The 21,452-nt window shown below is 49.9% G+C and overlaps 1 protein-coding gene across 1 annotated transcript in view; it reads right to left on the minus strand.

Annotated features, from left to right (window-relative positions):
* LOC132584883 (polyunsaturated fatty acid lipoxygenase ALOX15B-like) overlaps window positions 1-14,483 on the minus strand; it is a 32,285-nt gene extending 17,802 nt beyond the window's left edge. Inside the window, 7 exon segments of the mRNA XM_060256844.1 lie at window positions 1,410-1,582; window positions 6,443-6,546; window positions 7,465-7,587; window positions 7,736-7,808; window positions 11,989-12,190; window positions 14,290-14,337; window positions 14,339-14,483. Of these exon segments, the coding sequence (XP_060112827.1) occupies window positions 1,410-1,582; window positions 6,443-6,546; window positions 7,465-7,587; window positions 7,736-7,808; window positions 11,989-12,190; window positions 14,290-14,337; window positions 14,339-14,437 (822 nt within the window). The 5' untranslated portion in view covers window positions 14,438-14,483.
* Window positions 14,484-21,452: the final 6,969 nt, after the last annotated feature.

A 21,452-nucleotide genomic window follows, 5' to 3' on the forward strand; every position in this document is an offset into this window, starting at 1 on the left:
ACTGTAATGCTCTCTACATGGGGCTACCCTTGACGCAAACCCGGAGACTACAGCTAGTGCAGAATGCTGCGGCATGGCTGCTGATGAGGCTGCCACGATGGGAGCACATTCAGCCAGTGCTGAAAGAGCTGCACTGGCTACCTGTTGTGTTCCGAGTTCGCTTCAAGGTGTTGGTATTGACCTTTAAAGCCCTTTATGGTCAGGGACCTGCATATCTACGGGACCGCCTTTCTCCGCATATCCCCCAGAGAGCACTGCGTTCAGGGGCAAAAAACCTACTCTCGGTCCCCGGACCAAAAGAAGCCAGGCTATGCGTGACAAGATCTAGGGCTTTTTCGGTGGCAGCACCAGAACTCTGGAATGCACTTCCAGAAGCCATACGGGCCCTGCGGGATCTGTCTGCGTTCCGCAGGGCCTGTAAGACCGAGTTGTTCAAGCAGGCCTTCAATGCTTGACGAAGATGGCTTCCACCGGACATCACACAGAACGCCGGTGATCACTGTTTGGAATTCTAATGCCGCTATAATGTAGGGATTCAGCACTTTAAAATGGTTTTAATAATTTTAATTGTAATGTTTTTTAAACTGAAAATGTTAAATTATGGTTTTATATATTGTACTGGTTTAATTGTGTAGATACTGTGAGCCGCCCTGAGTCCGCTTGCGGAGAGGGCGGGATATAAATCAAATGTAATACATAAATAAATAAATAAATGATGGGCCCTTAAATGGTTTTAGCTTTCTACAATAAATACATGCATTTTGGCATATGATTTATTTTACAGTTTGTTTTTAATGTTTGGCCCTTTAATTGCATATTAACCTTTCAGGTTTCTTAGCAAAAAGAATACAACAATTAATTAGAGGATAGATGTTTAAAGTCCTGTGACTGGTCCACAGTCTTGCAAAAACTTGGTCGCTCTGCTGCACCCGAACTCTGCTGACAAATTAGAGCGTTCTCCTGTGAGGCTGCTCCTTTCTTCTCATCCCTCTTTCTATAACTCCAGGCACTTCCGGTGGGGCTCAAAGCCAGGTTGTTGAATTACACACTAATGTCCCCTCCGAGGAAGGATCAGTGCTGAATGTTCAGATGGCCCCCTCTCCCCCGCAAGTGGAAGCTCAGGGCTCCTGCGGGAAACCATGGAGACAAGAACTCCCTGGGAAGAGAGAGTGGCTTGTAAGCCATTCAGCATCCTGTTTCAGCATCAGGCAGCAGAGCGAGGCAGGCAAGAGAGACTAAGAAGGCATTTCCCCCCAAGTGAGGCAGCTGCCTCTATGTTGCTGCCGGGGAGCAGCCATATTGGATTTTCCGGAAAGCCACTGGGGAAAATTGTGCAGTGCACAAATGTATCTTTCCAGAATGCACACAAACACACCCACCCACATGGGCCACAATTCCAAATTTCTTACCTTCAGCTCTTCCGCTAAAGTGGTGCCCTTGCCCAGGGACCTGACCACCATCTCTTGAGTAACGGGGAAATTAGGTGGGATCTTTGTGCATTTCCGGATGACGTTTGGATTCAGTCCATTCAGGAACTGGTAGCCAAAGAAGGCGTCTTCCTTCCAGTGTTCTGTGACATAATCTGGAAGACAAAAGATCCACGGTGGATTCAACTGGACAGAATCCTTTTAGGGAGTACAGGACAAAGGAATCATGTGAAGTCACAAAGGACTCTCTTGATCAGTGTTAAGAGGACAGGGAATCAAGACTTCTGGATTTGGCAGGGATCAAAGTGATTTCTAGTATGTTATAAGAGGGAGAGTAGCAAACTGGATTCCTAAGCTTTATTTATTTTATTTTTATTTAGTTAGCTAGTTCTATTTGGCTGATTACAAACCGGCACTTTGGGTCGACTCAGAGACGCCTCTGAAGTCTACCCCAAAAATCTGTACAGACAGCAACATCTGCCGACTGTCCTCTTTCTGTCCTCACCCTGTCCTCCAGGTGCCTGAGACCAGCTCAAAAAGCTACCACTTCCAAAGTGGTAGTGTAATGTACTCGGAGACGAGATGTGTTGAAGACAGCATGCTTTATTAACTGGTACATTACAACAAGATGGGGCAATGCGGGCCGACACCCGCTTTATATACACACTACCCGGAACAGCCCCTTTGCTGTCCCAGACCAATCCTGGCCAGTCAAACTTCCCGCCACAGGTCTTGATTGGCGGGGCACATTTGTGCGCTGTGTCGAGTGACCTGGTAAACTCCCGGAATTCCCGGGACGTGAACGCTGTCCCGTTATCAGTGACTAAGGTGTCTGGGATCCCGTGTGTACAAAAAACCCTCCGCAAAGCCCTGACTGCCGCTGCAGTGGATGTAGATGCCACGGGGATCACCTCCAACCATTTAGTGTAGGCATCAACCAGGACAAAGAATATTTGGCCCTGGTATGGCCTGGCAAAATCTAAATGTAGGTGGGACCACGGCCGCCGGTTGGACTCCCAGCGGTGGGCAGGTGCGCTAGGCGGATCGGGCCGGGACTCCTGGCACGGTTGGCACCTTCTCACCCACCCCTCGATCTCCTCGTCCATGCCTGGCCACCATACGTAGCTGCGGGCCAGGGCTTTCATTCTCACAATTCCGGGGTGGGTTTCGTGTAGGGTGTTTAAAACTTGCTTGCGCATGGGGGGGGGGGGGGACCACCACCCTGCTGCCCCAGAGTAAGCAACCCTTGTGCATGGATAGTTCGTCCCTGCGTGCCGCGAATGGCCTGAACTCAGTGTCTACCCTGCCTGCAGGCAACCCCCTTCCCACCCAGTCCCGAACCCTGGCGAGGATGCGGTCCCTGCCTGTGGCCCGAGCCACCTCGGCAGCATGGAGCGGTTGCTCGGGTAGGGACTCAATGAGCATCACCTGCTGTGCCGGGGCGGGATCCGGATCCATTGAGGGGAGCGGCAGGCGGCTGAGGGCATCAGTGTGTCCCATGGCCTTGCCTGGGCGGTGCACCAGGGTGTAGGAGTAAGAGTTGAGGAATTGGTTCCACCTCAACACCCGCTGGGACAAGATTTGTGGGGTCTGGTGGTCGGGGGCAAGGAGGCCCAGGAGTGGCTTATGGCCCGTTGCTATGGTGAAGCGCCTGCCATACAAGTAATCATTGAATTTGTGTACCCCCACCACGATTGCCAAGGCCTCCTTATCAATTTGAGCGTAGTTCCGCTCCACCGGGGTTAGAGTCCTTGAGTAGTATGCGACCGGCACCTCCCTCCTGTCTGGGAGTTGGTGCCCCAGGACTGCACCCACCCCATAGGGGGAGGCGTCGCACGCCAGGACCAGCGGCAGGGCTTCATCAAAGTGGTGGAGCACCGCATTTGAGACAAGGAGGTCCTTTACCGCTTGGAACGCCGCGGCTTGGCACTTGCCCCAAACCCACGGGGCTTGTTTGTCCAGCAACCTGTGTAGCGGTTCCGCTACAGCAGCTTTGTGGGGCAGGAACGAATGATAAAAGTTCAACAAGCCCAAAAAACTCTGTAGCTCCGCCTTGCATGTGGGTACCAGGGCCTGGACAATGGCCCTGGTCTTGTCAGCTGTCGGGTGAATTCCCGCCGTGTCCACGGCGAAGCCCAGGAACTCCACCCGCGGAACTCCTATCAAGCATTTCTCCTTTTTAACTTTCAGCCCTGCCGCTTGGAAGCGACGGAGGACCTCTCGCAGGCGGCAGCTGAACTCTCCTGCATCGGGGGCGGCGATTAAAACATCGTCGAAGAAGGGCTGTACTCCGGGGATCCCTTTAAAAACAGAGTCCATTATGCTCTGGAAGATCCCCGGAGCTACGCTAACCCCGAACTGCAACCGTTTGACCCTAAATGCCCCCCTGTGGGTCACAATCATCTGAACCTCCGCTGTCTTAGCGTCGACCGGTAGTTGCTGGTATGCTTGAGCTAAGTCCAGCTTCCCAAACACCCGGGACCCTGCAAGGGCTGCTAGGACGTGGCTGACCACCGGGACTGGGTATGGGTTGTCCCGGAGTGCTTTGTTTATCGTGCACTTGTAGTCAGCGCAGATTCTCACGTCCCCGTTGGGTTTAACCGGCGTTACTATGGGGGTCTCCCATGCAGCATACGCCACTGGTTCTAAGATGCCCTGGGCTGTGAGGCGGTCCAGTTCCACCTCTATCTTGGGTTTTAAAGTGAACGGGACGCGCCTCGCCTGAGCCGGATCGGCCGGACCATGGGATCGATCGGTAGGGTGATGGGCGGATCTTTGTAACTTCCCAGGGACCCGTCAAAAACCACTGGGAACTCCCGGCAGACATCTTCGAAATCACTGGCCTGCACGTGCTCCACCCCCACCAACTGGATCCCCAGTGGTTGGAACCAGGCCAGCCCCAATAGGGTGGTAAGTTGACGCTTGATCACCAGAATATCTAGGGGTCCCCTGAAGTTCCCTCTTTCTACTCGCACCTGGGCCCAGCCCACAATGTGTACCGGGTTCTTTTGAAAGTCCCTCAGTACGAAGTTCGCCGGCCTCATTTGGAGGCGGCGGCGGGGACACAGTCTCTTTAGGGTTTCCTCTGCGATAATGGAGATGGAGGAACCCGAGTCCACTTCCATTACGCAGGGGTTGCCCTCGATGAGGACTGACATTTTGACCTTGTCAGGGGCTGAGAGGGGCAAGTTTAATACCTGCAGGCTGGTGGACGCCGTCGTGTGAGCCTCTGTAGAGTCGTGATGCGCTGACGGTTGCCGGCGACTGTTCTTGGCCCGGCAAGCCCGAGCGATGTGGCCTGTCTTTCCACAGCTGCGACAGTCCATGTTGCGGTATGGACAGTCCCTTCTCTCATGGGGGTCGCCGCAGCTGGCGCACTTGGTGGTGGGGGCCCTCTCCGTCACTCGTTGCCTCGTGGGGGCTCTTGGGTCCGTTCTTTGTGGCCGCCGGAGTTGGAAAGCTTCTTCCTCATCTCGGTCCCCCGGCGCCATTTCTTCTTGGTGGACTGCCTCTCCACATGGGTGGCTGTACGCTCTGGAGGCCCTCTCGAAGGCCGTTGCCTCGTTGAAGGCTTGTTGAAGCGTGAGCTCGTCCTTGGCGAAAAGCTTCTGCTGCAGCCTTTCATCTCGGAGGCCCCAGACGAACCGGGTGCTTCCTCCCGTTGCTTCCTCCCGTTTCTCGAACTCGCAGTTTCCTGCGATTTGTCGGAGAGCGGCCAGGTAGACCACCGCCGTCTCTCTGGACTTCTGATCCCTCTTATGGAAGAGGAATCTGCGGGCCACGATGGATGGTTGAGGTGCGAAATGCCCTGTGAGGAGTCTGACGACCTCCCCGTATGTCCTCTCGGTGAGTTTCGCTGGTGCAGAGAGACCTTGGGCGATCTCGAAGGTTGCCTCACCGCAAACGCTCAACAGGACGTCCCTCATCCGGTTGTCATTCGTAATTAAGTTGGCCCGCAAGTAGCAGTCAACTCGCTCGGTGTACGTCTCCCACCTCTCGGGTGGTCTGGGTTGAACTCGGCAAGATGGCCCGTCGTTACACTAGTGTTTGCCATGGTGGCAGCGGGCATCTCGGTTCTTGCAGTTCTGCATCTTCCCCGTCTTCGGCTAGGTCAGGTTCCCTGGAGGATGCCTTCCTAGCTAGATCCCACCTTCGTTGCCAGTGTAATGTACTCGGAGATGAGATGTGTTGAAGACAGCATGCTTTATTAACTGGTACATTACAACAAGATGGGGCAACGTGGGCCGGGACCCGCTTTATATACACACTACCCGGAACGGCCCCTTCGCTGGCCTAGACCAATCCTGACCAGTCAAACTTCCCGCCACAGGTCTTGATTGGCGGGGTACATTTGCGCGCTGTGTCGAGTGACCAGGGGATTCCCCCAAGTCGCCTCTGCCAGCATGGTGCGCGGTGCTTAACTGGAGCACGATACACTACAGGTAGCTAATCTTTGACTGGCCGTCAGTCGCCTCCCCACCATCTGGACAGGGAAATGCGCAAGCAAGGCGTCTTGGCGGTGTGGAACTGCCAAGACACCCCAAGCTTTGCCCAGGATGTTTTTTTAATGAATCCATTTAGAGCGCTGGAGTGCTTGTGTGCATGAGCGCTTGCCCGCTGAGGGAAACAAATGTAATCCAGCTTCTGGGGCGCCTTCCCGTGTGGCGGTGCTGAGCTGCTGCACAGACGGGATGGGGGCAGCAAGTGGGTGAGTGTGTGGAGGCGTTGAGACAGCTCATTTTGAGCTGACCCTATTTGGGATGCTTCCGAGTCGCCCCAGAATGCCCGTCTTTTCTCAGCCTTTATATCCCGCCCTCCCTACTGAAGCAGGCTCAGGGCCTCTTATTCCCATTGGGTTTCCTATTAGAGAGCAAAGATGAGCTGGGAACCAGTTAGGGCTCCCTAAGACAGTTTCCCTATTCTAGCATGTTCCAGATGTTATTGAATCTGGAAGTTGAGCCATGACTGGGTGCTGCCACCAATGACATTCTAATAGAATCCCCCTCTAGTCTTACCTATCATGTCATTCCTGTGGAAACAGAAGACCTTCTTGATGTCATCCAAGGATTCCCAAGACTTTTTGCTGGTAGAGTATCCTCTCAGTCTCTGTTCCACCACCCTAAAGAAGACAAGAAGGAACAAAGTTTGGAAGACAAGTATTTTAAAAATCCCAATAAAACACTGTCGGGTCTGGGAACTATCACAGAGACTCAGAGCAGCTTACAATCTCCTATATCTTCTCCCCCCACAACAGACACCCTGTGAGATGGGTGGGGCTGAGAGGGCTCTCACAAAAGCTGACCTTTCAAGGACAACTCCTGCGAAAGCTATGGCTGACCCAAGGACATAACAGCAGCTGCAAGTGGAGGAGTGGGGAATCAAACCCAGTTCTCCCAGATAAAGATTCCGCAGACTTAACCACTACACTAAACTGGCTCTCAGGGAGGTCAACAGTCAAAATGAAAAGGAATGCTCCCTGACTTTTTCTCCGAGGAAGAGGGATTGTATACATTAGGGATGGCCAACAGTATCTCTCCAGATGTTTTTTGCCAATAACTCCCATCAGCCCCAGCCATCAGCCATGTTGGCTGGGGCTGATGGGAGTTGTAGGTGAAAACATCTGGAGAGCTACCGTTGGCCACCCCTGCTATACATAATAATTTCTGCTTCTACAGTGAAGAAAGCACTTAGGGAGCCAACTAACCTTTAGGCTGGGGTAACTCCTGCTCTGCTTAATGCAGTTTGGTCTGCCGTAGAACATCTAGATATGAGTCCAGGTGAGCCACAGAAACCAACAACATTTTCAGGGCGTGAGCTTTTGAGTCAAAGCGCCTTTCATCAGTCTCTTTGAGTCTTGAAAACTCAATCCCTGAAATTCCTGTTGGTCTGGAAAGTGCTCCTGGACCCTCTGTTAGCCACTCTGCTCCACAGAGACTGTGGACAGTGCTTGACACCGCCATAACCCCAGTAATGGGTTTGAAGATAGTACCCCCTTTACGTGCTGTCACCACATTTGTACTTTCTTTGTGCGACTTACGTTATTGTGGCACGTGAGAAAAAAAGAGTGCATTTGGTGAAAGCAAATTTGGAGTTGGTGTCCAGGTCACAAGTCGAGTCGACATCCAGACAGTGAGGCATTCCGGGGGCGTACTCTTTCCACCTGCACAGAAGAGGCCAATAAGTACCGTTAGGAAATCTGCACTCAGATACTTTCATTTTCTTTGGATGGTGAATCCAGGAGTCGTGTCTGTCCTTGCAAGCATGGAGTGAGGGGAAACTCTTTGGAGCCCTCAAGCAGCAATACTCACTTGTAGCATTCCTGCTTCTCTTCCAGTTCTTTCTTCCGGTGTTGTGAGAGGGGGTCTTCAGGAGCAGTTAGCCCTACAGGGGGAGAAGGGGCCAGGGGAGATCAGGGGCTTTGGAATGAAAATAATCTCTGGAGTGAGTCAGTATTCCAGGACAGGAGCTGCAGCCCATTCCCCCACCCGGGCTACAGCCATGACCACCAGAGGTGTAAATTGATAGAAATGTATTGCAGTTTTGGATCTGGGCTTCATTTCAGCTAGGACATTACTTTGTTGTCGTTCAGCCACACAGTTGAGTCCGACTCTTTGCAACCCCAAGGACAAAGTTACGCCAGGCCCTCTTGTCTTCTACCATCCTCTGAAGTCTGCTCAAAAGGACATTACTGGTACGGGATAAAAACCCATGCTGTGGTTTCATGCTCTAGATCAGGGGTGGCCAATGGTAGCTCTCCAGTTGTTTTTTGCCTACAACTCACATCAGCCCCAGCCATCAGCCATGCTGGCTGGGGCTGATGGGAGTTGTAGGCAAAAAACATCTGGACAGCTACCATTGGCCACCCCTGCTCTAGATTTTTGGGACTCTTCTTTGTGCAAGTGATCAGCAGACACCTATGCAAGTTTCTTCACAAGGTTGGTGGATTTCTGTTCTGTAGGGCTAAATCCAGTCAATTCCACAGAGATAGATCAAGATAGGTCGCCATGTTAGTTGGGCTGTAGCAGTAGAAAAGAGCAGGACTCCAGTTAGTCTTTAAGGTGCTATGGGACTAGCGTTGCCAGTTCTCAGTTGGGGGTGGGGGGATCATCAAGTTTGGAACCCCTCCCTCTACTTCAGGGCTATCGGAAAGCAGGGAGGGGGATGTTTGTTGGGTTCTCCATTATACTCTATGGAGACCAGTCTGCATAGAGTATAATGGAGAACCGAGCTGTGGATATCTGGGGCTCACAGGAGCCCTACTTTTGGAGGTAGAGGCCCCAGATTTACCATGATTGCTTCATTTTGGGTGAAGCATTACTGGTAGAGTTAATGGCAGAGGTCCATTAGTGGCTATTAGCCACAGCGTATTGTTGATCCAACATGACTTCTCTTATGTTCTTATGTTCACGAGAACCATTGCAATGACCTTAATCCACACACCTACAACCCACACACACACTGCAGGAAGATTTTGGCAGGAACATCTCATGCCTATTATTCCTCTTGGATGCCTTTCCCTTTCGTTTTTCTGCAGAATCCTCTGTTTACTTACTGACCTCTCATTCCAGGAAATGGTCTGTAAAAAAAAAATATGTGTTTCTGACTGTATTCTGTTTCTGGCTCACCTGTGAACTTTCTGCAGAAAAAAGCTGCTTATCTGACATTCCCCTGACCTGTTGCTCCTTTTACTTCCTTTGATCCAGTCAAAGCTTATTGCTCATATATTCAGGGAGTTATCTACCATTTATTTGTTATACCTCCTCCCCCCCCCCCGGAAACTCTCTCCAAAAAATGCCTTGTAAGCTCTTGGAGGATTGGCTACATCAGGGGTGTGTGGCCTAATATGCAAAGGAGCCCATGCTAGAATTCCAAGCTCTAGGAGGATTGGCTACATCAGGGGCGTGTGGCCTAATATGCAAAGGAGCCCCTGCTAGAATTCCAAGCTCTTGGAGGATTGGCTACATCAGGGGTGTGTGGCCTAATATGCAAAGGAGCTCCTGCTAGAATTCCAAGCTCTTGGAGGATTGGCTACATCAGGGGTGTGTGGCCTAATATGCAAAGGAGCTCCTGCTAGAATTCCAAGCTCTTGGAGGATTGGCTACATCAGGGGCGTGTGGCCTAATATGCAAAGGAGCCCCTGCTAGAATTCCAAGCTCTTGGAGGATTGGCTACATCAGGGGTGTGTGGCCTAATATGCAAAGGAGCCCCTGCTAGAATTCCAAGCTCTTGGAGGATTGGCTACATCAGGGGCGTGTGGCCTAATATGCAAAGGAGCCCCTGCTAGAATTCCAAGCTCTTGGAGGATTGGCTACATCAGGGGCGTGTGGCCTAATATGCAAAGGAGCCCCTGCTAGAATTCCAAGCTCTTGGAGGATTGGCTACATCAGGGGCGTGTGGCCTAATATGCAAAGGAGCTCCTGCTAGAATTCCAAGCTCTTGGAGGATTGGCTACATCAAGGGGTGTGTGGCCTAATATGCAAAGGAGCCCCTGCTAGAATTCCAAGCTCTTGGAGGATTGGCTACATCAGGGGTGTGTGGCCTAATATGCAAAGAAGCCCCTGCTAGAATTCCAAGCTCTTGGAGGATTGGCTACATCAGGGGTGGGTGGCCTAATATGCAAAGAAGCCCCTGCTAGAATTCCAAGCTCTTGGAGGATTGGCTACATCAGGGGTGGGTGGCCTAAGATGCAAACAAGTTCCCGCTGGGCTTTTTCTACCAAAAAAGCCCTGGCTTACTTGCAAATGCAATGAGACTGTTCCTTGGCAGCAACACAGAGGGAAACTGCCCCAGACAGAAAAGAATGCCGTTAGTCCCTCTTGTACGCCTTGTTCTGATAGCTGAGACTGAAGCAGGAATATCAAAATGGCCTCTGAGTTCACCCCCTTTACTGATAAAAAAGCTGTACTTTATACTTTCTGCCAGAGCTTTCATCCCTTGAGGAACGGCTTCTCTTATGTTCTTATGTATGGATGCCGCGTTTCCATGTTCTAGATTTTTGGGCCCGGTTTTTTTTGCATGTAACCCACAGACACCCATGCAAGTTTCTTCATAAGGTGGGTGGATTTCCATTCTGTACAGCTAACCTAGAGCCTTTCACGGAGGTAGAGCAAGGCGGGTCACTGTATTAATCTGTCTGTAGCAGAAGAAAAGAGCAAGGTTTAGGTCGTCTTTTAGGTCCTTCCAGACTCTTGCTCTTTTCCCGCAGCTACAGACAGATTCACACGGTGACCCATCTTGATCTAACTGCAGACACTGTTCTTGTCATTGAACAGCCAGTTTGAGGGTCTCCTGCTCAACAGTCATGACACATAGGGAAAAGGAAAGGAAAGGTCCCCTGTGCAAGCACCACTCCTTTCTGCCTCTGGGGTGATGTTGCTTTCACAACGTTTTCACAGCAGACTTTTTACGGGGTGGTTTGCCATTGCCTTCCCCAGTCATCTACGCTTTCCCCCCAGCAAGCTGGGTACTCATTTTACCGACCTCGGAAGAATGGAAGACTGAGTCAACCTTGAGCCGGCTACCTAAAAACTCAGTTCCGCCGGGGATTGAACTCAGGTCGTGAGCAGAGCTTAGGACTTCAGTACTGCAGCTTTAACACTCTGTATCATGGGGGTCTTAAAGGAAAGGTCCCCTGTGCAAGCACCAGTCGTTTCCGACGCTGGGGTGACATTGCTTTCACAGCGTTTTCACGGCAGACTTTACAGGGTGGTTTGCCATTGCCTTCCCCAGTCATCTACACATGACACATAACACCACCAAAATTGCATGGAACACTGTCCCCCTACCGCTTCTCAAGACCCCCTGAATCTGAGCCAACTCTGTTTTACTGAGTCATCCATAAGTAACTCATTTGCACATGTGCACTGCAAATGGAAAATGGTCATTGCCAGCAGCTGCTTTAAAAATTCCCTCTAGGCACTTTGTCTGCAAAGGTGATTGGCCAGAAGGGCTCGTTGCACCTCCCATGCCAAGATCCAATTGGAAGGAATGTTGCCATTGCTTGGGAAATGAACAGAATCACAGGAAAACAGGCACGCCTACATGCTACACATTCTGTCCGTGCAGCTTGTCTGCAAAAATGATTGACTGGGAACTGTGGACCTTTGCTAGGATACAGTCGGAAGGAAGAATGCCATTGCCTGGGAAAACAAGCAGAATCAAAGAACAACACAGAGAGTGCATGTGCTTGGTTCTTCTGGCTTGGTGATCATGCAAACTCAAAACAATGCAGGTTTGAATGGAAGGTAGTTTCATTTTAATAAGAATCCCAGGGTCTTAATTCTGGAAACCCGAACTAATAATATGAACAGTGATTTTTGGTGTATATTTTCAGCTTAAGAGTTACATTATGCATACATCTAATAACCAAGGGTAATGTGGTCTACTCTTTGGGGAGACCTAGACTGATACAAAAGAACCCTTAATTCAAGGCCAAATTTTGCCTCTACTAGCTACACTTTGTGTCATTTCTGGTTGCGTAAAGCAGTGAAATCCTACAAGAGGGACACACTGACCAACTTTTTTAAGGATGGGGGGATGACCTTGGAGCAAATCTCCTTACCTTTCCCCTCTCTGAACTCCACGGTGTTGCTGCCTTCGATCCACTGGTAGACTGGGAAATTGTAGGTCTTACCCTGTGGGGATTTCACCTTGACAAAGTTGCAGTACCAGCTGTTTTGAAAGCACAGCAAAGGTTTTTTGGTGATCTTGATGAGCAAAATATCTCCCAGGTCTTGGTGGCAGGCAATTTTGTACTTGCTGTCCTGAAATGGGATGGGGTAGGGGCATGGTAAGAAGTTATGTTCCTGTGGCATCAGAACAAAGCAGAGGAAATTCAAAACGTGAATTGCTCAGCTCCGATTCCTGCCGCTCATTCTGGGGATGATTATCTGAAGCTCATCAAAGTTTGTTACCCTGCACACTATGGCTAGCATCATCTGACTGGGGTCTGGTTGAGATTGTTTCTCTTCTGCTTACAGGTGCTTAAGGCAAAGAAGAAGAAGAAGACTGCAGATTTATACCCCACCCTTCTCTTTGAATCGGAGGCTCAGAGCGGCTTACAATCTCCTATATCTTCTCCCCTCACAACAGACACCCTGTGAGGTGGGTGGGGCTGATAGGGCTCTCACAGCAGCTGCCCTTTCAAGGACAGAGACTCAGAGCGGCTTACAATCTCCTATATCTTCTCCCCCCACAACAGACACCCTGTTAGGTGGGTGGGCCTGAGAGGGCTCTCACATCAGTGAGAGAGGACAACTTTCAAGGACAACTCCTGCGAGAGCTATGGCTGACCCAAGGCCATTCCAGCAGGTGCAAGTGGAGGAGTGGGGAATCGTACCCGGTTCTGCCAGGTAAGAGTCTGCACACTTAACCACTACACTAAACTAGAGGTGCCCAGAGCTGTGTACCAGGGGATTTTTAGCCTTGAGTTGGGGGGAAGACCTGCAAGGAGAGAGCAAGAGAGACCTGCTTCTCACTCAGAAGCCTCCCCCATGTCTCTGGGTGTTTTTTTAAAATATTGTAAACCACTTTGGGTTCCCATTGGGGAGGAAATGGTATATAAATAAACAAGCAAGCTAATAACGCTGCCTCTTTCGTGTATCGAAGGGCTTTCACTAGCTTCACTGGGTTTTGCATTTTCTCCTTTGAACCAAAGAGTTCCCTTACCCACCTCAAACACTGCTTTTGAAAGTCCTGGTGGGTGCAGAAATAGTTTGACATAAAGCCTAGATGGAGGAGGAGGAGGAGGAGGAGGAGGAGGAGGAGGAGGAGGAGGAGGAGGAGGAGGAGGAGGAGGAGGAGGAGGAGGAGGAGGAGGAGGAGGAGGAGGAGGAGGAGGAGGAGGAGGAGGAGGAGGAGGAGGAGGAGGAGGAGGAGGAGGAGGAGGAGGAGGAGGAGGAGGAGGAGGAGGAGGAGGAGGAGGAGGAGGAGGAGGAGGAGGAGGAGAAGAAGAAGAAGAAGGAGAAGAAGAAGAAGAAGAAGAAGAAGAAGAAGAAGAAGAGAAGAAGAAGAAGAAGAAGAAGAAGAAGAAGAAGAAGAAGAAGAAGAAGAAGAAGAAGAAGAAGAAGAGAAGAAGAAGAAGAAGAAGAAGAAGAAGAAGAAGAAGAAGAAGAAGAAGAAGAAGAAGAAGAAGAAGAAGAAGAAGAAGAAGAAGAGGAGGAGAAGGAGGAGGAGAAGGAGAGGAGGAAAAGGAGGAGGAAGAAGAGGAGGAGGAGGAAGAAGAAGAGGAAGAAGAGAAAAGGAAGAGGAAGAAGATGATATTGGATTTATATCCTGCCCTTCACTCTGAATCTCAGAGTGGTCACAATCCCCTTTACCTTCCTCCCCTACAACAGACACCCTGTGAGGGAGGTGGGGCTGAGAGAGCTTTCCCAGAAGCTGCCCTTTCAAGGACAACTCCTGCAAGAGCTATGGCTGACCCAAGGCCATTCCAGCAGCTGCAAGCGGAAACACAGGACCAAACTCTCTCAGGCCACAGAAAAACAGTTGCCCACTTTGCTTTTGGAACCCCAACTCCAAACTGAAATAAAAGGGCAGCTGCTGGCAGTTTTCCGTTTGACTGCTCATACAGCCAATAATGAATTCTTTGCTAAATGCACTTCATCCCATAAAACTCAAGAGCTTCAGCTGCGCTGTGATCCCTGACCACTCATGACAAGTTTTCCCTCTAAGCTGAGTTAGTGTGAGCGAGCTCACAGATTTTTAGCCTCCAGCTCACACCTTTTTGCCTTAGCTCAGGAAGGACGGCCCCCGAGCACACTCACTGATGCAGCAGCTCACAACTTTCATGCCAGTCGCTCACAAAGTAGAATTTTTGCTCACAAGACTCTGTAGCTTAGAGGGAACATTGCTCATGACTTACCGCTCCATAGTAGAAGTCCGGTCCAAAATTGTCAAGGCAAGTTTGGGGGGCTGCTGCCCTTGGTGCCCACCAAGGTGAGTGAAATCCAGTCTTTCGTCTCTGAGCCCACGTAGGTGCCGGTAGAGACACGAGCTATATAGGGAGCCATGCTGCAGGTCAGATGGCGGCCAAGGCTATTTCTTCTCTTGAATGATTGGAAGCAGGAGAGGTAACTGGAGGGATTTCCAGACACTGTGAAACCTGCCTCCTGTTAGGATTTATAACCCTTTCCCAGCAAGAATGCCCCACCTCTGCAGAGGTAACTTTATCCCTGGCAGGGAGAGTGGGCAGAGTTCCAGCTGGCATTGTGGGCTTCCATTCTTGGGAGGAGAGGTCAGATTTCAGCCTTGGGCAGTCCAAGAACTGGGGACTGCAGGAGGAGTGGAAGTAGATGCTGGGGCAAAAGGATACAGGCCTGTCCTTACCACATCTGGAGGAGAGACCCCCCCTTCCCACCTCTGATGCCACACGAATGGGCCACCCACAACAATATAGTGTCCTTTCCATATTCAAGGGTGGAAGAGGTTGTTTTGAAAAGCAAAATCTTCAAGCACTTGGCTGTCCTATAGAGGATGAGGTGAAATTGTTTTCTGTGGCCCCGGAAGGTAGGTTGAAATTAAATGTTTCCGGCTCAACATTAGGAAGAACTTCCTGACCGTTAGAGCGATTCCACAGTGGAACAGGCTTCCTTGGGAGGTGGCGGGCTCTCCTTCCTTGGAGGTTTTTAAACAGAGGCTAGATGGCCATCTGACAGCAATGAAGATCGTATGAATTTAGGGGGAGGTCTTTGTGAGTTTCCTGCAAGGTGCAGGGGGTTGGTCTAGATGACCCTGGAGGTCCCTTCCATCTCTGATTCTATGATTAACTTCCTGACCATTCAAGCAGTTCCTCAGTGGAGCAGGCTTCCTCAGGAGGTGGTGGGCTCTCCTTCCTTGGAGGTTTTTAAACAGAGGCTAGATGGCCATCTGACAGCAATGAAGATCCTGTGAATTTAAGGGGAGGTGTTTGTGAGTTTCCTGCATGGTGCAGGGGGTTGGACTAGATAACCCTGGAGGTCCCTTCCAACTCTGATTCTATGATTAACTTCCAGACAGCGAGAGCGGTTCCTCAGTGGAATAGGCTTCCTCGGGAGGTGGTGGGCTCTCCTTCCTTGGAGGTTTTTAAACAGAGACTAGATGGCCATCTGACAGCAATGAAAATCCTATGAATTTAGGGGGAGGCGTTTGTGGGTTTCCTGCATTGTGCAGGAGGTTGGACTAGACGGCCCTGGAGGTCCCTTCCAGCTCTATGATTCTATGAAAATTAGACGAGAACTAAGTCTTTTGTCAATATGGCCCACTTCTAGAAGGCCTGCTGCTTGCAGCAACTGAAAGAGCGGGGTAGAAATCGCAAATGAAATGAAATTAAATTCGATGGAGTAGAGAAGGCAAAACAGTTGCATTATAAGCATAAAAAAAACCCAGAGCTTGATTGCTTAAAAGCAAAATGTACTATAATATTGTGGGTTCAAAGCAAGGAGGAGTTGAGGTAGCAGTGATCATAGCTCCGTTATTGAGTACAACATAGTCACAGCTGAACTCTAAGACTGATCAATGGGGCCAACTATACCCAGCGCTAGGATGCCATTGGATCATTCAAACCAGCAGAGGGGCCGTGATTGGATCAGGGCAGCAGGAATTTGGATCCTACTACGCATTGTTCCTGAGGCCCCGAGCTCCGGCCTAAAGGCTCCAATGAGCCAGGCAGGAACCCTGTATATGTATACACAACATATACATAAAACAGAGTCACTCAAAGTGGAATGGTCACGGCTGAGTCCAGTGCCGGATTAAACCCTGCGGAGGCCCCTAGAAAGTCAAAATCTCAGGGGGCCCCTTGCAAATTCCTGCATCAGAGCACCTGCCCAGCCTAGGGTTGCCAAGTCCAATTCAAGAAATATCTGGGGACTTTGGGGGTGGAGCCAGGGGACTTTGGGGGCGGAGCCAGGAGACATTGGGAGTGGAGCCAGGAGTAAGGGTGTGACAACCATAATTGAACTCCAAAGGGAGTTCAGTTCTGGCTATCGCATTTAAAAGGACTGCACACCTTTTAAATGCCTTCCCTCCACTGGAAATAATGGACAGGGGCACCTTCTTTTGTGGTTCATAGAATTGGACCCCCTGGTCCAATCTTTTTGAAACTTGGGGGGTGATTTGGGGAGAGGGACTGCATGCTATACTGAAAGTTAGGTGTATCTACCTCAAAACACAACCCCCCCCCCAGAGCCCCAGATACCCACAGATCAATTCTCCATTCTTTCCTATGGGAATAAGACTCCATAGAGAATAATAGAGTTCCCAGCAGACATTTCCCTCCCCTCCCCCTGCTTTCTGATGACTCTGAAGCGGGGGGGAGGGCCTCCAAACCAGGGGATCCCCTGTCCCCACCTGGGGATTATACAACACACAGAGAGTAACACGGCAAAAGGCCAAAAATATCAAAGGTACATAACCCATCGTGAAAATCAGCAACTGAGCTGCTCTTTACCTGACTTGCCTGGTGCGGCTGCTGCTAGTGTTGTTGCCAAGTTTGCCTCTCTCTGCGTCTCCCCTGCAGTGTAGTAAAAGGGGCTTTTGAGAAGGTGTCTGCGGGCTGCAGCATTGGCTGTGGGTGGCTGGGCTAGGGTGGCCAATCCCCTGGTGCATGCAAAGTACCCCCCAAGTTTCAAAATGATTGGACCAGGGGGTCCAATTCTATGAGCCCCAAAAGAAGGTGCCCCTATCCTTCATTATTTTCTATGGAAGGAAGACATTTAAAAAGGTGTGCTGTCCCTTTAAATGTAATGGCCGGAACTCCCTTGGAGTTCATTTATGCTTGTCACACCCTTGTTCCTGGCTCCGCCCCCAATGTCTCCTGGCTCCACTCCCAAAGTCTCCTGGCTCCACCCCCAAAGTCCCCAGATATTTCTTGAATTGGACTTGGCAACCTTAAGTGAGAACCAGGGAGGACTGTGAGGTCATCCAGAGGGATCTGTTGTGACTGGGCAAACGGGCTTCTTGGCAAATGAGGCTCAACGCTGGCAAATGCAAAGGAATGCGCACTGGAGCTACAAAATTCTAACTAGACGTATGCATTGATGGCGCCCAAACTGGTGGTAACGAGTCAGGAGAGAGATTCCGGGACGGGGTGGGGGAAGGAGGTATAACATAAAATAACTCCCTGAATATAATGAGCCATAAGCTTAGACCAGCTCAAAGGGAGGAAAAGGAGCGGCAAGTCCGAGAAATGTGAGGTAAGCAGCTTTATTTGCAGAAAGTTCACAGGTGGGCCATTGATGGAATGCAATCAGGAAAACGTTTTCTTTTTGCAGACCGCTTACCGGAATGAGAGGGCAGTAAGTAAACAGAGAATTCTGCAGAAAAATGTAAGATGGTGGCATCCAAGAGGAATACCAGGCAAGAGGTGTTCCTGCCAAGATCTTCCTGCAGCGTGTGTGTGGGTTGTAGGTATGTGGATTAAGGTTATTGACTTGGTTCTCATGCCCTGGTCTGGATGGCTCAGGCTTAGGGTTACCAATCTCCAGGTGGGGACAGGGGATCCCCTGATTTGGAGGCTTCTTCAGGGTTATCAGCACTTCAGGGTTATCAGAAAGCGAAGAGGGGGAGGGAAATGTCCGCTGAACGCTCTATTATCCCTTATGGAGACCTGTTCCCCATAGAGTATAATGGAGCATTGATCCACGCATATCTGGGGCTCTGAGAGGAGCTGTTTTTTGAGCTAGAGGCACCAAATGTTCAGCACAGAATCTGGTGCCTCTCCTAACCCCCCCCCCCCCCAAGTTTCAAAAAGATTGGACCTGGGGTTCTACCATGCTGATCGATATACAGACAAATGAGAAAGTTTTTTTCTTTCTATGATTAGCTCCTATAAATAGAGCCAGTTTGGTGTAGTGGTGAAGTGTGCGGACTCTTCTCTGGGAGAACCGGGTTTGATTCCCCACTCCTCCACTTGCACCTGCTGGAATGGCCTTGGGTCATCCATAGCTCTGGCAGAGGTTGTCCTTGAAAGAGCAGCTGCTGTGAGAGCCCTCTCCAGCCCCACCCACCTCACAAGGTGTCTGTTGTGGGGGAGGGAGATAAAGGAGATTGTGAGCCGCTCTGAGACTGAGTGGAGGGCAGAATATAAATCCAATGTCTTCTTCTTCTTCCTCTATTAGCTTTGATTTAAAAAGCAAACTAACTAACCAACCAGCCCGTATAAATCTGTGATGCGGCCTCAGTTTAAATACTATGTACAGTTCTGGTCACTGTAACTCAAAGAAAGATATTACAGCATTGGGTCAAGTGCAGATAGGGGCAACTAAAACGATTAAGGGGATGGCACATCTCCTCTATGAAGAAAAGTTAGAGGTTAAGGCCCTTTAGCTTGGAGAAATGATGATTGAGGGGTGACATGATAGAGGTTTACAAAATTATGCATGGGAGGTAGAGAAGGAAGTACTTCACTCCCTGTTTCACAATACAGGAACTCTCGGTCATTCTGAAATCTATGAGCGATACATTTAGAACAGATTAAAGGAAGTAAAAGGAGTACCAGGCCAGTCTGGTGAACAGCTTTTTCTGTGGAAAGCTCACTGGAAGGTCATCAAAAGGATATTGTCGGGAACACATTTTCTACATTTAGCTTCCTGGAATGAGAGGGCAGTTAGTAAGCAGAATATTCTGCAGAAAATATAAGGGAGGAGGCATTCCTGTCAAAATCTTCCTGCAGTGTGAATAGGAGAAGAGACGTTCAGGCGGATTAAGGTTATTGAAATGGTTCTGGTGGCCAAACGGTCCTGTTTGGGTCCTCAGGCCCAGCTCCACCCCACCCTCCTGGGCTTTCCAAACACCTCGATGGGCTTTTCTTTTTCTTTGTTCAACCCCTGCTGTTAAGGTTGTAAGGTCCAATTCAAGAAGACCAAGTCCTATGAGGAAAGGTTGAAGGAGCTGGGGATGTTTAACCTGGAGAGGAGGCAGCTGAGAGGTGATAGGATCACCATCTTCAAGTCCTTGAAGGGCTGTCCTAGAGAGGAGGGTGTGGAATTGTTTTCTGTGGCCTCTGGAAGGTAGGACCAGAACCAATGGATTGAAATTAAATCAAAAGAGTTTCCGGCTCAACATTAGAAAGAACTTCCTGACCGTTCGAGCGGTTCCTCAGTGGAATAGGCTTCCTCCTTGGGAGGTGGTGGGCTCTCCTTCCTTGGAGGTTTTTAAACAGAGGCTAGATGGCCATCTGACAGTGATAAAGATCCTGTGAATTTAGGGGGAGGTGTTTGTGAGTTTCCTGCATTGTGCAGGGGGTTGGAGTAGATGACCCTGGAGGTCCCTTCCAACTCTGTGATTCTATGATTCAAAGAAATATCTGGGGACTTTGGATGTGGAGCCAGGAACAAGGTTGTGACAAGTAATTTGGTGTAAGGGTGTGTGGCCTGATATGCAAATGAGCTTCTGCTGGGCTTTTTCTATTTTAAAAAGCCCTGTTAGGCTATGTTCAGCCATTTTTGATTTTTCAGGTTGGCCAAGTCTGCCGTGTCTGTCATGTTCTTCTATTCTTGTCTGGATGTTACGTTGTGTGGTCCCGATGTAAACCTGTCCACAACTGCAGGGTATGCAGTATACTCCTGCAGAAGTGAGGGGGTCTTTTCTGGTTTTTTGCTGACCGTAGCATCTGCTGTATTTTTCTGGTGGGTCTGAACACTTTGTAGGTTGTGTTTCTTCATAGGTTTTCCCATCTGATCAGTGATATATGGCAGAACACCTTTTTATTGTGGGAGACTGTTTTTCTTCAATTGTTTGTTTAATCCTTGGTTGAATCACTCTTCTGATTTCATTCTTGGAGTAGTTTGTTGCAGAATCTGATGGTTTGATCAGGCTTCTGCACCAGGACTAGTGGGGTAGCCTGTGGGCTTTTTCTAGGGGTGGAATTCTAGCAGGAGCTCCTTTGCATGTTAGGCCACACCCCCCTGATGTAGCCAATCTTCCAAGAGCTTGGAATTCTAGCAGGAGCTCCTTTGCATATTAGGCCACACACCCCTGATGTAGCCAATCCTCCAAGAGCTTGGAATTCTAGCAGGGGCTCCTTTGCATATTAGGCCACACACCCCTGATGTAGCCAATCCTCCAAGAGCTTGGAATTCTAGCAGGGGCTCCTTTGCATATTAGGCCACACACCCCTGATGTAGCCAATCCTCCAAGAGCTTGGAATTCTATCAGGAGCTCCTTTGCATATTAGGCCACACAGCCCTGATGTAGCCAATCTTCCAAGAGCTTGGAATTCTAGCAGGAGCTCCTTTGCATATTAGGCCACACACCCCCTGATGTAGACAATTCTCCAAGAGCTTATGAGGCTCCTTTTTGTATGTTCTTGGAGGACTGGCTACAACAGGGGTGTCTGGCCTAATATGCAAAGGAGCTTTTGCTAGAATTCCACCCCTGAATGGTGTTATCAGTCCTAGATCCAGTTTTTCTTGGATTTCTTTTTCAATACGGGTGGTATTGTTCTCCATCACTTATATGGCCATGGTTGTTGGGGCTACCTCACCTGTACTGGTCTTGTGTTGAGTAAGCGGTGTCCTCCCAGGTTTGAAGGAAAACATGCCAGCATACTCAGCCAAGACTACCTTCAGCTATACCAGCTGATCGTCAGTGAGAGCGGAGCCCCTTGCTCCGACCTGTCCACTGGTGATGGTTGCCAGGCAACCCAGAATCCCTGGCACAGACACATTCCGAGGCACCTGGGGGCCCTTTTGAAGCTGGTCAGCTGTAAAGCCAGAGCAGGGTCCAAACATATCTTCCCTCTGAGCCCAGCATTAGAGATCCTGGCCAGATTCAATACACTTCAGGAGATGGTGGCTGAACACACAAACCTGGGCAAAAAGGCGACACGGAGGCACACAATCATGCAAATATACGCCCTAATTACCATTATTGGTTTATTTGGGACACTGACTAGACATATTCACCCAAAAGTGCTCAAGGAAGGCTACAGCAATGTTTTTTGGTGCATTTAGAAAATATGTATGCAGGCCTCAGATTCAGCAGGAGCTCACAGGAGCACAGCTCCTGAACCTTTCTGAGGGTTCCCCCTCTCCCTCCCCACACACC

This window comes from Heteronotia binoei, chromosome 15 (genome assembly GCF_032191835.1).
Source record: "Heteronotia binoei isolate CCM8104 ecotype False Entrance Well chromosome 15, APGP_CSIRO_Hbin_v1, whole genome shotgun sequence".
NCBI classification, from domain to species: domain Eukaryota; kingdom Metazoa; phylum Chordata; class Lepidosauria; order Squamata; family Gekkonidae; genus Heteronotia; species Heteronotia binoei.